This window comes from Aricia agestis, chromosome 8 (genome assembly GCF_905147365.1).
Source record: "Aricia agestis chromosome 8, ilAriAges1.1, whole genome shotgun sequence".
Lineage (NCBI taxonomy): Eukaryota > Metazoa > Arthropoda > Insecta > Lepidoptera > Lycaenidae > Aricia > Aricia agestis.
Genome location: NC_056413.1, coordinates 14,597,184 through 14,611,811, shown reverse-complemented (window position 1 = coordinate 14,611,811; position 14,628 = coordinate 14,597,184). Strand labels below are relative to the sequence as shown.

Here is a 14,628-nt window from a genome sequence, read left to right as displayed (position 1 = left end):
GTATGCATACGTTTACAGTGTTGTGTGCAAGTTAAAAACAACCTAAACTATGAGCGCCTAACGGATCCCTCAGCGCCGGGAAAGGCAGCGGCGCGGGCGCAGCGGGCGGGTCAGGACGCGTCGCGCGGGTCGCCCACGCAGCCGAGTGGGAGGAGCCGGCGGCGGCGCGCACCACGCCCTCTACGCCCGCCACTAACGCCGGCCGCCGGTTCACGCACGTGGTACCATTGCCCTGCTGACCGTGGTCGTTGTCGCCCCACGCCCACACCTATGTAAGTATGTAAATATAGTAATTTTAATATTTTATAACAGACTGGAAAAGGAGGAATAGAAAGTTAGATCTAAAGAAATACTACAGATAGTTGTAAATTTTAAGACGTGGCTTTCGTTTATCTGAATCATACAAATAAGCTTAAAAATAAATGATCGATGTTAATTTGAACTAACTCCTTACATAAATTCATAACGTTAGGTAGTTAGTCAATATTTATGTAAGAGTTTGTTATGATAAAATAAATATGTTTGTCATTGTACCCAACAATGACAAACATATTTATAGATATAGATAAATTATTACGACAGCTATAGAAAGAACTAACCTGGTTCTCCGCCGTAACAGCTAGACAGTGTAGCGCACCGACCGCAACATGTATGACGCGGTGACCGCGCAGCGCCTCCACGATGGTCGGCCGTCGCACGTGCGCGTCGCACCCGTGACCGAGACGGAAGTAGTCGCCTTTGCCCCACGTCCATACCTATATTTGTTTTATTAAAAAAGTAAAATATTTAAATAAAGTTGATGCCCGACTAGGCAAACCATGAAAATCGCAGCCGTGTCCATATAAGTATGTGAAATGCGTGTTATTAGTCTAACTTCATCTGTATTTATTAAAAGTTTTATAATTGGTCAAGTAGAAACTTTATCGAAATGTAATCACTTATTTTAATGTCATTTTCCATAACTTTTTAAAGCTCTTATAACATTTCGTCGGTAAAAGAGTACAGAATAAAAACTGAAATTTTAAATGTTATAAAACGTACCTCGCCATCTCTTGTCAGCGCCAGGCTGAACTGTGCGCCGCACTCTACTTGTATTACGCCCAACGTGTTGAGTCTTTCTATATTCATTGGAATTTCACAGCCATCCGATCCACCACGACCTACGTCAAAATTTTACGTTTTACATTATCAGTTATCACATATAAAAAGCAGTCATAACTTTAATAAGAACTTGTTATTTAAATCAAAATGTGTTAAAAGTCATTCAACATTTTATAGAAGAAGGTGGAGCTAACTTAAATTCCAACGTTATGTTGGGTACCTTAGGTTTTTAAACTTTAGGGTCTTGTCTCTTCATCCCACATACAATCATAAGGCTGTTTTAAACACTCATGCTTACCTAATTTCCCAAAATCCCCATCACCCCACGAGAACACTTTGCCGCACGCGGTGAGAGCGAGCGTCTGGGCGTCCCGCGACCCGCACGCCACTTGTATCACACGGAAATTCGCCAACGCCTCCACCTGTTTAAAAACGCAGTTTAAAAAGCCTATTTATCTACTCTATACCTCGCTTATAACTTTATTTATAAAGAATAAACTCTACAATGTTTAACCCTATCTGAGTATGTTCAAGTTTCTAATAGACAAAGACAAAACATTGCATAGCGTTTCCATTGTATATATTTTTTATTACTTAGAGGGTTTACATGTTTTATATCTACATAATGAAACCTCAGTTGAATCTTGGATGTATTGTATCAAAAACGCACGTATCAAACTTCATTGTCCGCATTTCAATATCACAATACTACACCTACCATTCTAGGCACGAGCTGCGTGACGTCATCGCCGTGTCCGAGCCGCCCGTATTCCCCCAGCCCCCACGTGTAGAGATGTCCGCGAGCGGTCACGCACGCACTGTGGGCGGAGCCGCACGCAATGCCCACGACGCGCTCGTCAGATAACGTCTCGATTAGTCGCGGCACTTCAAGCGTTTGGCGGTTCCCGTGGCCTAGCTTACCGTCCTCGCCTTCACCCCACGAGTAGACCTGTAGACGGATATTAGGGATATAAAAATTACGCAGTTTAATGACAAATTAATTAATGGTGACTTATTTGGTACTGTCCTAAAGTTGTGTGTCATAAATTTGAACATATTATATTTTAATAACACAAAACTTCTTGTACACTTCAGTTTTCAATCAATTACACAAAGTCTGTATATATTTTTGTATAACTTTTATTAGCAATGAATAACTAGATATTGTTGACAAAATAATATCCTGATCCTAAATAAAAATTCTGAATAATTTACAAGTTACCTTGCCATCAGCGGTAAGCGCGAGCGCATGTTTCCCGCCGGAGTGCACGGCGACGCGACGCACGAGTACGTGCGAGAGGTACGGGTTGGCGCGCGGCGTCGACACGTTGTTGCTGTGGCCCAGCCCCAGCCGCCCGTTCGTGCCTTCACCGCACGCGTACAGCTAGTGATGGGATGATCCAGTTTTAGAATCGGTTCTTAACAAAATTAAGTTATAATTATTATCGTCGTGTCGGTTTAAATATTTAAACTTGTGGTAACTATGGATAAGAAGTAAAGCCTTAAGGAATTATAAGAAGTATTTTCAATGGATAGATCCATGAACCTTAGCACCCAATTCCTCAGACTCGAACATGGAGTAGGCATTATGACACATGAGCTTAAAACATTAACACGGGGATCTATTCTTTTGAAGAATATGAAATGACAGAATAGAACATACCTTGCCATCGTGAGACACGACAAACAATGTTTTCGAGCCACCCGCAATATGTACGGGCCGCAAGGAACTGAGAGTCGAGGAAAATACAGGCACTTTCACTTTGGATCCCTTCACACCTCCCAATTGATCCTTGTCATTTAGACCCCATACGTATACCTGGAATTTCAAATTCTATTATTTCAAATACAAGGTTGAGAACTACAAGTATTTAATAGTAACAAGCAATATATAATATGGTTTCGAATATATTATAAGTAATAGGTGACATTGAGTAGTAAAGATAAAAAAAGGTTTTACCTTTGGACAGTCATTCGGTAGTGTTGGTGGGTTATTTTCAGATGATGCAGCACCTGTAGGACTGTCCTTTTCCATCCAGTCTTCCGCCACAAAGTTCATGCTCTAAAACATTATAATATTAAAATCAATCAAAGCCAAAACTATTTATAGTATTAGGTATTTTTAAAATCTTTGGAAACTTACCGACAAAATTTCAGTATACATTGGGTTCGGTCGAAAACCAGTGATATACAGTCCGTGCACACGAACATCGGCGTTCACGTTCCTATTTTGCTTTATTCCAATTTCTATGCATGGATAATACTGTAAAAGAAATATAGTATCGTAAAACTCTGTTGGTGCTAATATTCAAAGCCTGTAAAGTTCACTATATAATTAACACAATCCTGTCTAGGTTAACGTGTAATAAAATACAAGTTTTTTTTTCTTTTTATTGCAAATTTTAGCTATGTTACAATCTTGAACATACATACGAGTATACAAAATGTTTAAAATAACTTTTACTTTCATTTTTTTTTTGTTAATTATTTTAATATTACCTGTTTACAATCAGCCAACAGTTGTATCTGTGCTAGGTGGTTGGGCGGCGCGGGCCGTTTGGGCGCGGCGGCGCACGGCACGGCCGCTAGCGGCGCGAGCGCGGCGTCGTCGAAGCTTGCACCCGCACGCACGGATAGAGCTGCGGGCCCGTGCGTACCGCCCGCCACGCCTAACCCGAGTCTGCGTACGCGCACACCCATACGCATTTCAACGCGGATCCAGTGCTGATGAAAATGTTAAATATTTTTAATGGATAGTTAAAATTTCGAGCTCGAGGAGTAAAACCAATGGTTATAGTTTTCGAAGATCTTTGCTATCCTATAAAAATGACAGACGTATAAAATACGAAGATTTTTGAAAACATGCTGTAGATTATAGATCTACTAATATCATTACTTATTTAATCATACTAGCCGTGCACGCGCTCATCTTATTTAACTTAATGTTTTACTTCTCAGCACGATAGTTTTAGATGTCACATAAAAAAAACATTTTCTAGGAAACATTAAACGATCTTTAAAATATTATATTCTATTTTACCTGTCCAGTACCCGTCGAGCTCTGCCAGTACGTATGCGGCTGCGAGTCAAGTAGGCGGCGCGCGCCCGCAGCGGGCCGGCAGGACGATACGCGTACGCAACGCACTGCGCCGCGCCAGCCCACACCCGACCCGCCCGCCGCGCAGCACCATTCCGCTAAAAAAAAAACGTAAATGCAAATATTACAAGACGTACACAGCAGACATGTATTTTTTTCCATATTTAAGCTAAATATATAGCCTTATTTTCACACTCAAAACTTACAAGTTATAAGGATTCACTGGAAGAAATCTCTCGGAGATTAAATAACGGCTTTTGTTTATTTTGAGCACAAGAATAAAATAAAATAAGCTTGATCTGGGTAAACTTACACTGATCCGTGACCAGTTCCATTTCGCTGACTTGACCGGTCCAGCCGGGTTGTTGCGGGAAATCGACTGTCAAATCGCGCCCGTTGTTTGATATTGCTAAAACAATATTTTATCATAAGAAATACACAGAATAAATTAACAGGGCTTATTATCGTTTTTTTTTTTTCAACTAAAACACATATTTTTTAATGGTGTGGGCTAAAACTTGTAATTGACATATTGCTGATTAATATGTTGTCATAAAAATGTAAGATATTCAAAAGATGTAAATTTTCCAAATAAAATAATTGTTCAGGAAGAGTTACATCATCTTACCAGTAACAGTCCCAACACTCGTATGGTCTATACATCCCCATTTGTACCGCGGCTGCGTGACGGCGGCGCGTACGCGGACGCGGTCTCCGGGCGCGAATGGCGGCGCACCCGACACTACTTCAGCGTGCACGGCGCGTACGCCCGCTACTCGACCCACGCCGCGCCATTCCACCTGGTAATGAGTTGTTGTTAGTGCCTAGAGCAGCGATCAGCAACAGGCGGACCGCGGTCCATATGCGGACCGCGAAAGGTAGAATGTCGGACTGCGAACTATTGTAATGTATTTAATACTTGTATCAACTATACATATAGATGAGGTATACGCACTGACTTATAATGGACTTATGATACCCAGCTGTTTTTTGTGCCTATTTGAAGCGGAATCAGCGCCCCCAATGCGGTAGAAGAGAACTAAATCTGACGTAACCATGACGTTTGAAAGTCGCCATATTGGCGCTGATAGCAGTAGTGGGAGTACTTGGATTGGACTAGTGATGTACAACCAATAACGATCACGCGGCCATTTGCAAGTTACGTCATGGTAACGTCAGATTTAGTTCTCTTCCACCGCATTGGGGGCGCTGATTTCACTTCAACTAAGTATCTCCATATCAAATCGGTTCAGCGTAAAGAGGTAAAAGAGAGACACTTTCGCATATTTTATAATATTAGTATGGATTGGCAAAAGGCCGTGCTCATAACAAACTGGCTGAAGTAGCCGACCTTGAGCGGTCATCAATTTCCGTTCACAACAGGCGCGGTCGCAGCCTTAAATTTGGGGGGGGGGGGGTCACTCACTAGTCACTACACTAATATATATATTTTTTTATCTGCGCCCGCGGACGATTCTGGGTTGACAGCTGTCTAGGGTCGGACGAAGTGGTGGTTAGGGGATAGCTAGAAATTGGCAAGATTTTGAGATTTTTCAATTTGGCCTTAGATTTGGGAGGGGGGGGGGGGCATGTCCCCTGTGACCCCCGCCCCCCCCCCCCTTCGGACCGCGCCTGGTTCACAATAATAATTATTAACCGATATTGTATTACACTACACTTTGCTATTGAGGTATCACATTATTGCAAAATAAAATATGAGAATTCCCATGTAAATATTTAATTATTACGAAATCCACTACTCATTTTTAATTAAAAAAATTATACAATGTGTACACGTATAATAATAAACGTAACACGTTGATTTTGTTTACTATCGGGTATCACATAGAAGTGAACAAATTTTACACTTACATGCAGGAATACATTTTGTTTGATGTCGCGTTCAACTTTTTGGACTTGGCCGACATCTCCCAGAGCAATCTAGAGTGAGCACATGACAAGTTATATGGAGCTGTCAATTAAAGTGAACATACACAGAATATTGAAAAACACGAGACTGGATACACTACTATTGTGTGATGGTGGAGGAATCTGTTAACAACAATAAAGCCCATCACATACTTAGCTATAATATATATATATATATATATATATATATATTATATTAATATTTTTATAGCTAGGCATATTACTATATATTTTCTATACTAATTTTCGCGTGACCGCACACTCAGCTATATATATATATATATATATATATATATATATATATATATATATATATATATATATATATATATATATATATATATATATATATATATATATATATATATATATATATATATATATATATATATATATATATATATATATATATATATATATATATATATATATATATATATATATATATATATATATAATTAGTATAGAAAATATATAGTGTAGTATAGTAAGTATGTACCTAGTATAAGTAAGTGAATTACACTACAATAAAGTTAGTCTTAACCAAGTCGTCGAGTGTTTCATTTCACCTATCAGGGCCCATCCTCACATGGCGACCCTGCCGGTCTCAGGTTCAGGCGTCAAGTTGCCGGTGCGCGTGTGAATGTGCAATTTCTGGAAACTTTGCTTTGTGCAATGTGACTGTTCGTGATTATCCAGTGCACTTGCACTCAATAATTTTTGCATAAAATAAAATTTATGGCTGTTGAAGGACTTATAAATTAGTGACTATGTGCAATTCGAAATATCCTAAGAAAGAAGAGGTAATAATCAACCAAAATGGGATTGGATCTGCTCTTAGTGCGACTACAGAACAGTTGCAATATCACTTATCGAGCATCAGCATAATAATGATGATAATCCTGGGCCTGCTGATAGTGCTAGTAATTTACTTCGCCCTCAAGTGGTATCAAAGATGTCATCTCAACTGGATTGACAACCGAATTATTGGCCAAACATTGAGAAGATCCTTTGCCCGGCGTGACAACACTCCAAGGAGCATCGAAGGAGCCAGGTGTGCCGACTGTGCGGAGAGAATCCAACCCAGGGGCCAGGAATGAAGAAATAGTGAAGAATGGTTTGTGAACATTAAAAGTGAGTGGCAAAAGTATTTTTAGAAATTATGTACTTAAGAGTTTAGGCAGACAGATGCCTCTCAACATTCACTAGGTGCCGTTTTGTGTAATTCCAATAGTAAACCGATTGCTTTCGCAAGTAGAAATTTAAATAAATCTGAACTTAACTATCCCACGATAGAGAAGGAGCTTTTGGCGATAGTGTGGGCAGTTAAGCATTTTCGCCCATATTTGTATGGTAGGCCGTTTATAATACAAACGGATCACAAGCCGTTAATATATTTATTTGGGATGAAAGATCCGTCCAGTCGACTTACAAAATTTAGACTTTTACTCGAGGATTATAATTTCACAGTAGAATATGTTAAGGGTTCTGAGAATATTGCAGCCGATGCGATGTCACGTTTACCAATTGCGTCGAATGACTTAAAAGCGATGCACGAGAGCATCATCACGGTTATGACGCGAGCTCAGTATAGGAAAGCTGCTCAAACTCAGACTCAGAGTTCTCCGAGTGCTATGGTACCTACTGACGATCGGCCTGCGCAACCGAGAGTCGTAGAAATTTATAGTAAACCGGGAATATCTGTTGAACTTAAATTTATTGACTATTGTAAATTGAGGAACTTACGCAAGTTAAAAGATATAGATATTGAAAATGATATATTTTGTTACTCGTCAAAAAGAATGTGTTTATATATAAATCCAGTAGCCCGATCACAACTGAGGCCAGCCACTTTTGTGAGGGAACTGAGAAGTTTTTGTGAAAAAATAAATGTGCACGAATTAATTTTTATACGATGTAAAAGTAAAATATATGACGAGTTTATAGAAAAGTTAGCTAACGAGATAAAGATACAAAAAGATTGGACCGGTCCGCGATTGTGTATTTTAAATGACGTAGAAATAATTGACGATAAAGACGACCAGAAGGTAATATTGAATGATTTTCATCTTCTTCCAACGAGTGGCCACGCTGGAATAAGACGAATGTATAAAAATATAAAAAAATATTACTTTTGGCCTGGTCTAGGGAATGACGTTAAAAAATTTATTAGTAAGTGCGATAAATGTCAAAAACAAAAACATAGCTCTCATCGTGTTAAGGAGCCAATGGTAATTACGACTACAGCTAATTCTGCTATGGAAAAAGTTTTTCTTGACGTTGTAGGACCTCTGGAGAAGGACGATTATAATTATTCGTATATTTTGACAATTCAATGCGAATTGAGTAAATACGTTGAGGCATATCCTATGTATACTAAAAGTTCAGAGGAAATAGCTAGGAACTTTGTCAATAATTTTATATTACGTTTTGGTATACCGGAAAATGTCGCTACTGATAGGGGTACTGAATTTTTATCATCAATTTTTCAGGAAACTTGTAAGTTATTACAGATAAATCGATTAAATTCCACAGCTTACCATCATCAAAGTATAGGATCGCTAGAAAATACTCATAAGAGTTTAGGAAATTATTTAAGGATACAAACACAAAATCATTCACGTCTATGGAGCCCATGGTTACCATTTTGGTGTTTTTCCTATAATACTTCTGTTCACACATCTACTAATTTTACACCATTTGAGTTAGTTTTTGGTAAAAAATGTAAAATTCCTTCTAATTTTACACAAAATTCTGTCGATCCTCTATACAGTGATAATTACATTTCAGAATTAAAATTTAGACTACAGACTACACAAAAAGAAGCTTATGAAAATTTATTACAAAATAAAATAACTAGAAAAGAAAAATATGATAAAAATTGTAACCCTATTACCTATAAGAAAAATGACTTAATTTTAATTAAAAACGAGACAGGTAATAAATTGCAGAGTATTTATAATGGACCATATGAGGTCATAGAAGACATTGAGCCAAACGTTAAGATATTAAAAAACGGAAAGATAGATATAGTTCATAAGAATAGGACTAAGCTATTTAGAAATTAATTTTTCATTTATTATGATTTAAGATTACATTCTATTGTTTAACAAAAGGTATTTTTTTTTCTTAAAATATTTTAAATGTATTATTATCATGTAAGTATCACATAGAAATTTTTATTTGTCTTTAGTTGATAAAAAAAATTGTTTATGTTCAATTTTTTTTCTCCCCACGGGGAAGGTGTAGTATAGTAAGTATGTACCTAGTATAAGTAAGTGAATTACACTACAATAAAGTTAGTCTTAACCAAGTCGTCGAGTGTTTCATTTCACCTATCAGGGCCCATCCTCACAATAGTAATATGCCTAGCTATAAAAATATTAATATAATATATATTAGCTAATTCTGTGACGGGCTTTATAAATATTGCCTAAGACTCCAAGTGGCTCCGACAAAATACTGACATCAAATGACAGTTATAAGAACACTGTAAAGGTGCCTCTTCATAATGGACCTGGCCCACTACAAGCCATCGCCATTGCGTAGACGGGGTAATGGTGTATGATGGAGGACGATTTACAGGCTTGGCGCGCAATGGCGTGGGCCATCGTGAATTGTGTAATGGCTTAACATCAACATATTTTGTATACAATGTTTTTGTCGAGAGACTTTTCTTACGAATAACAAACATTGAAATTATGCACAGGGTAAATATTTTAATTATATCAGGGAAATTAGTATAAAAAACTTACATTCTCAAACGCCTTACAGCACCGCACGGTCATACCCGGTGCGATGACGTCACTGAGATACTGAGCGTATTCGTCTTCTGACGCAAAGCAGCTGCGCCACCTATTATTTTATATATATTTATTTAATTCAAACTTATACAATACAAGAGGACACCCGCAACTTCGCTGCGCCAAAATTCATTTATCGCGTGGGAACAAGAGGTATCAGAGAGATTGATAGACAGACTCACTTTCTTCTCGCACAAACCAAAGTTTACCTGAAGGGTGTAGGCTTCTTGTCTTGTTTGACGACGGGTTTGACGTCGAACACTGTGTCGTCCATGCCCTGCTGCGGCAGCTCCAGTAGGTACGCCACTAACGCCTCCACTGACGGCAGGCTAGTGCCACCTGAGATATTTTTTTTTATTATTATTCTACTTGTGGACGTTTTATTGCTAAAATATTGTAAAAAATACGCATAAAGGTCACAGCACACATATCAACTCGGAAAGGGATCGTCACCGTATCGCCTTTCGCCTCGCCGTCAACCAGGCATCAACCTAACGTATGCACGTAACAAAGCGTATCAGTAGCGCCTGTACGTCAACTCGGCTACGAGTAGGCGACGTCTTGCTTACGGCTCGGGAAAGCCGAGCCGTATGCGGGGGGACTGCTAGTTGACCACGCGTCGCATCCCGGTTCGGAGCCTGTTCCGAAGCGAGACGATTACGTTACGGTTCCGCTTAGTGTGCGTTGCAGTAGGGAGTTTCATACAAACAATATTGAACGGCTCGAGGCGTTACGGTGTCTCTCCCTTTCCGCGTTGATATTTTTTTTTTTTATTAAATAAGGGGGCAAACGAGCAAACGGGTCACCTGATGGTAAGCAACTACCGTCGCCCATGGACACTCGCAACATCAGAAGAGCTGCAGGTGCGTTGCCGGCCTTTTAAGAGGGAATACGCTCTTTTTTTGAAGGTTTGCTGATCGTATCGTCGTATATTTGTGCTGTGACCTTAAATCACATATTATAATGCAAAAATAGACGACATGTAGACATACGTGTCAATGGTCAATTCAGGCCGCAACGCGACGCGTTGATGCATTTCTAAATTTGTACTGAATTGACAGATTTGCATTGAATCACACAATTGAATTCTGCAAAATCCATATACATCTGCAATTTAGAAATGCTTGATGCGTCCCGTTGTTGTCTAAATTGACCCTTAGACTATTAGACGAGCTTAAAAGCCATTAAAATAAATTAAGATTGCCACAAACCGTGGCTGATTGTCGGTAAGATGGCTTTTTTAACGCAAAAGACAAAGGTAGCAACGTGAATATAAGCTAATTTTGCCTTAAAGTTTGTTGATAAGAAAGTGTAAGGCCAGTTAATAAAAAATAACAATACAATTATGAAGGAGATCTTATATAATTTACCAAGCGTCTGAATAGCGCCATAAACAGCGTGTCTGGAGAATCCCATCTCGATAACTTGCTGCACTTGTGACGAGTTTGCCCATGTATTTAGATCTTTGCGAGCTAAAATAAAATAAAAAAAAGTATTATTTATATAGATTTTTCTTTAATTTAAAACAAACGAAGGCGACTACACTGTACGAAAAAATGAATATGCATATTAATTAAAAACATAATTATAATAATAATAGCTCCCACACCGGTTTCGGTGACGGTGGCCAGTTTCATTGAAACCAGGCCAGCTACGCAGGAGTAATTTTAAAGTGCCCAAGTGTGTGCGCAGGACACAAGAGCACTCTCTATTCCTTTACTCTCATAACCTAGTGGGACGGAAGACTGACACGACCGGCGAGAGATCAGGCGTAGGACCGACTTTTTACATGCCCATCCGACGCATGGATCATCTTACTTGTCAGACAATCAGGTGATCAGCCTGCACTGTCTTAACCAAACTTAGAAATAACATGTTTCCAACGCGCGAATCGAACCCACGACCTCCGTCCGAGTCAAAAACCGTGCTCTATACCACTAGACCAGGGAGGCGTTATTAATAACATAATTATACATACACAGTGACGCAGTGCTCGTAGACGGACCCATGGACACTTGCATCACGTTACTCTTGTCTATGATCGGTATCTCCGGCGGAGTTTCGTACTCCTTATCTTCACCTGTGAATATCAAATGTTATGAAAATCTTTTAGGCATAGACGATCGGTCTTGAACTAGTTCAAGGTTCTGTCGTTAAGGCTTCGTCAAGCAGACGCTTTTAGACATCCTGATTCCTGATACTGTCTTCCGTGTGTTTTGCCTTGTGAACCTAATATCGCACCTTAATATTTAAGTATACATCTTACAGACTAGCTTTTGTCCGCAGCTGTACCCGGGGCTGTGCCAGTATAAACAGACTAACCTACGGAAACACTATACTATTTTGGTATAATGTGACTTTTATCAAAATTATTAATCAAAATCCGCAAAATGTACCAAAATCCACTCAATAGTTTTTTGGATGATAAAGTAACAAACATTTATTTAATTTTCACATTTATATTAATAGTTGGGAATACCTGCGACATGAGCGGCCAGCTGCTGCACTATAGTGAGCGCGGCGGCGGCGAGCTCGGCGGGCGTGTGCGCCGCCGCGAGCGGGCTCGGCCGTGTCGCGAGCGCCAGCAGTCGCCGCAGCAGCGTACCGTCCGCACTGGTGGACGACGATCTGTCTAGTGATCCTGATGAATATATTTATGACTATTAAATATATTCATTGCAAACTATTCGTTCGGAAGTGAATTTTCATTAGAGCAGACCTCTGACCTGACCCTGATCTGATGACATTTAGGCCATGTTTGTAGTAAGTGACGATTTTGATCACATTGATACATACATTTTCACTGCGAGTTGATTGAGTAAAAATTTATTAATCAATATAAAGTAGTAATAATCATAAGTCTAAAGAGATAGCTTTCTCTACATTTCATTTTGAGTAATTTCTTTGACTGTGAATACATAAAAAGCGGGAAACAGGTCTTTATACTTACCTCCGCTATCAGGCGGTTGTAATAGCACTTTGCGTAGTCGTGTCCTAGTCGTCAATAAGCCTCGCACCGCACATAGAGTAAGCAATTCCATCTGCTGTCTCCTTAGACCGTAAACGTCTATCTCGGCTGTAAGGTATAATATAACGTTAGATATGTGGCGGCAACCACAATTTGCCTAACATTCCTGTATCGCGCTATCGAAGTTTCGGAGAACGGCAAGATATATACAACGTCTGAAATGACGTCAGCGGGCTTCGGCCTGACCGAGCATGCTATCTCTCTCGGTCGGAAGATCTTCCTTTTCGGCCGCCACTAACAACGTTAAAGATATTATAGTAATAAAACGGGATTATAGTAAAATGCTTTGCTTTACTGTTTTTGACTTTACAAACGAGGACATTGCAAAACTTTAACACGATATTACCATTCTTTTTCGACAATACACAGCACAACTCATCCTGATTTGAAGATTTTAATTTTAGTACGTTTTTAACGTGGGAGAGCCATGCTTCGGCACGAATGGGCCGGCTCGACCGGAGAAATACCACGTTCTCACAGAAAACCGGCGTGAAACAGCGCTTGCGCTGTGTTTCGCCGAGTGAGTGAGTTTACCGGAGGCCCGATCCCGTATTCCCTTCCCTACCCTCCCCTATTCCCTTCCCTGCCCTACCCTCCCCTATTACCCTATTCCCTCTTAAAAGGCCGGCAACGCACCTGCAGCTCTTCTGAAGCTGCGAGTGTCCATGGGCGACGGAAGTTGCTTTCCATCAGGTGACCCGTTTGCTCGTTTGCCCCCTTATTTCATAAAAAAAAAAAAAAAAAAAAAGTACTCTACTAACATTACTGCATGTCTCATATATAAAATCTGATAGATGATGAAATATAGACTTAATCCATCTCTCTTTTAGGTCATACCAGGTAAATGATGTGGATGTACGGGCGAAGCCTGCGGCGCGGCGCCGAGCAGTGCGGCGCACACACGCAGCGCGCTCTCCCCGCCCCCTAGCGCGAGCGACAACCGCCCGCACTCCGCGCTCTGTACGCCGCTTAGATCACTCTGAGGTGGATAAATATTTATTTATAAAATAAACGTAAATAATTTTTAAATGAAAAAAGCTTAAACTATGAGTAAGGAAGAATGACATGAAGAATATTTAGAATATTTCTTAACGTCAGGTTTTGTTTTCATCCATATAAATATTGGAAATATGGAAATGTGTGTATCTGTCACTTTTCACTCTCTCGACCTTTTTTTTTCACGTCACATTCGCTAGTTTGTTCTTCACCCTAAAACCACTGCACTAATATAGAAAAAAATATGAAGATTATTTTAGCCTTGTGAAAGGAAAAATAATAGTTTTTATTATAGCAAAATCACGCTCGCTGGGTAACAAAGTAGTAGGCAACATCTATTCAGGGTTTTCGAAGATATACAAAAAGGTCGAAATCTACAGTTAGTGTAAGAAGATGGTGTTATAATAATGTTCTATTAAAACGCACCTTTGTAGTCGTATTATCTTCGTGTATGAGGGTTAGCTTAGCTCGCGAGGAGAGCTGTGTGACGATGGCTTGTCGAGTTGGCGAGCCAGTTAATACGCGTTGGCCGAGCCGGATCCGCCATTCCAACCCACCGACTACACCTAGGGCTCCAGCTAGATATAAATAACACGTTAGGTAAAAGGACGTGATAATATGTAATTGTAACTTGATTTACAACAGATAATCATATTAGTAGCTATTATTGGAAA

At 39.6% G+C, this 14,628-nt stretch overlaps 1 protein-coding gene across 1 annotated transcript in view; it reads right to left on the bottom strand.

Annotated features, from left to right (window-relative positions):
- The window catches only part of LOC121729456 (probable E3 ubiquitin-protein ligase HERC2), a 60,065-nt gene that overhangs the window by 21,448 nt on the left and 23,989 nt on the right, over positions 1–14,628 (bottom strand). Inside the window, exons 41-62 of the mRNA XM_042117973.1 lie at positions 14,381–14,532; positions 13,796–13,937; positions 12,881–13,006; positions 12,410–12,571; positions 11,909–12,010; positions 11,301–11,402; positions 10,140–10,269; positions 9,883–9,982; positions 6,071–6,139; positions 4,827–4,998; positions 4,512–4,607; positions 4,142–4,296; positions 3,601–3,825; positions 3,245–3,364; positions 3,062–3,163; positions 2,765–2,920; positions 2,324–2,485; positions 1,820–2,050; positions 1,400–1,523; positions 1,042–1,160; positions 600–755; positions 43–268 (exon numbers count right to left, since the gene is read on the bottom strand). Of these exons, the coding sequence (XP_041973907.1) occupies positions 43–268; positions 600–755; positions 1,042–1,160; positions 1,400–1,523; positions 1,820–2,050; positions 2,324–2,485; positions 2,765–2,920; positions 3,062–3,163; positions 3,245–3,364; positions 3,601–3,825; positions 4,142–4,296; positions 4,512–4,607; positions 4,827–4,998; positions 6,071–6,139; positions 9,883–9,982; positions 10,140–10,269; positions 11,301–11,402; positions 11,909–12,010; positions 12,410–12,571; positions 12,881–13,006; positions 13,796–13,937; positions 14,381–14,532 (3,129 nt within the window). The remainder of the gene's footprint in view (positions 1–42; positions 269–599; positions 756–1,041; positions 1,161–1,399; positions 1,524–1,819; positions 2,051–2,323; positions 2,486–2,764; positions 2,921–3,061; positions 3,164–3,244; positions 3,365–3,600; positions 3,826–4,141; positions 4,297–4,511; positions 4,608–4,826; positions 4,999–6,070; positions 6,140–9,882; positions 9,983–10,139; positions 10,270–11,300; positions 11,403–11,908; positions 12,011–12,409; positions 12,572–12,880; positions 13,007–13,795; positions 13,938–14,380; positions 14,533–14,628) is intronic.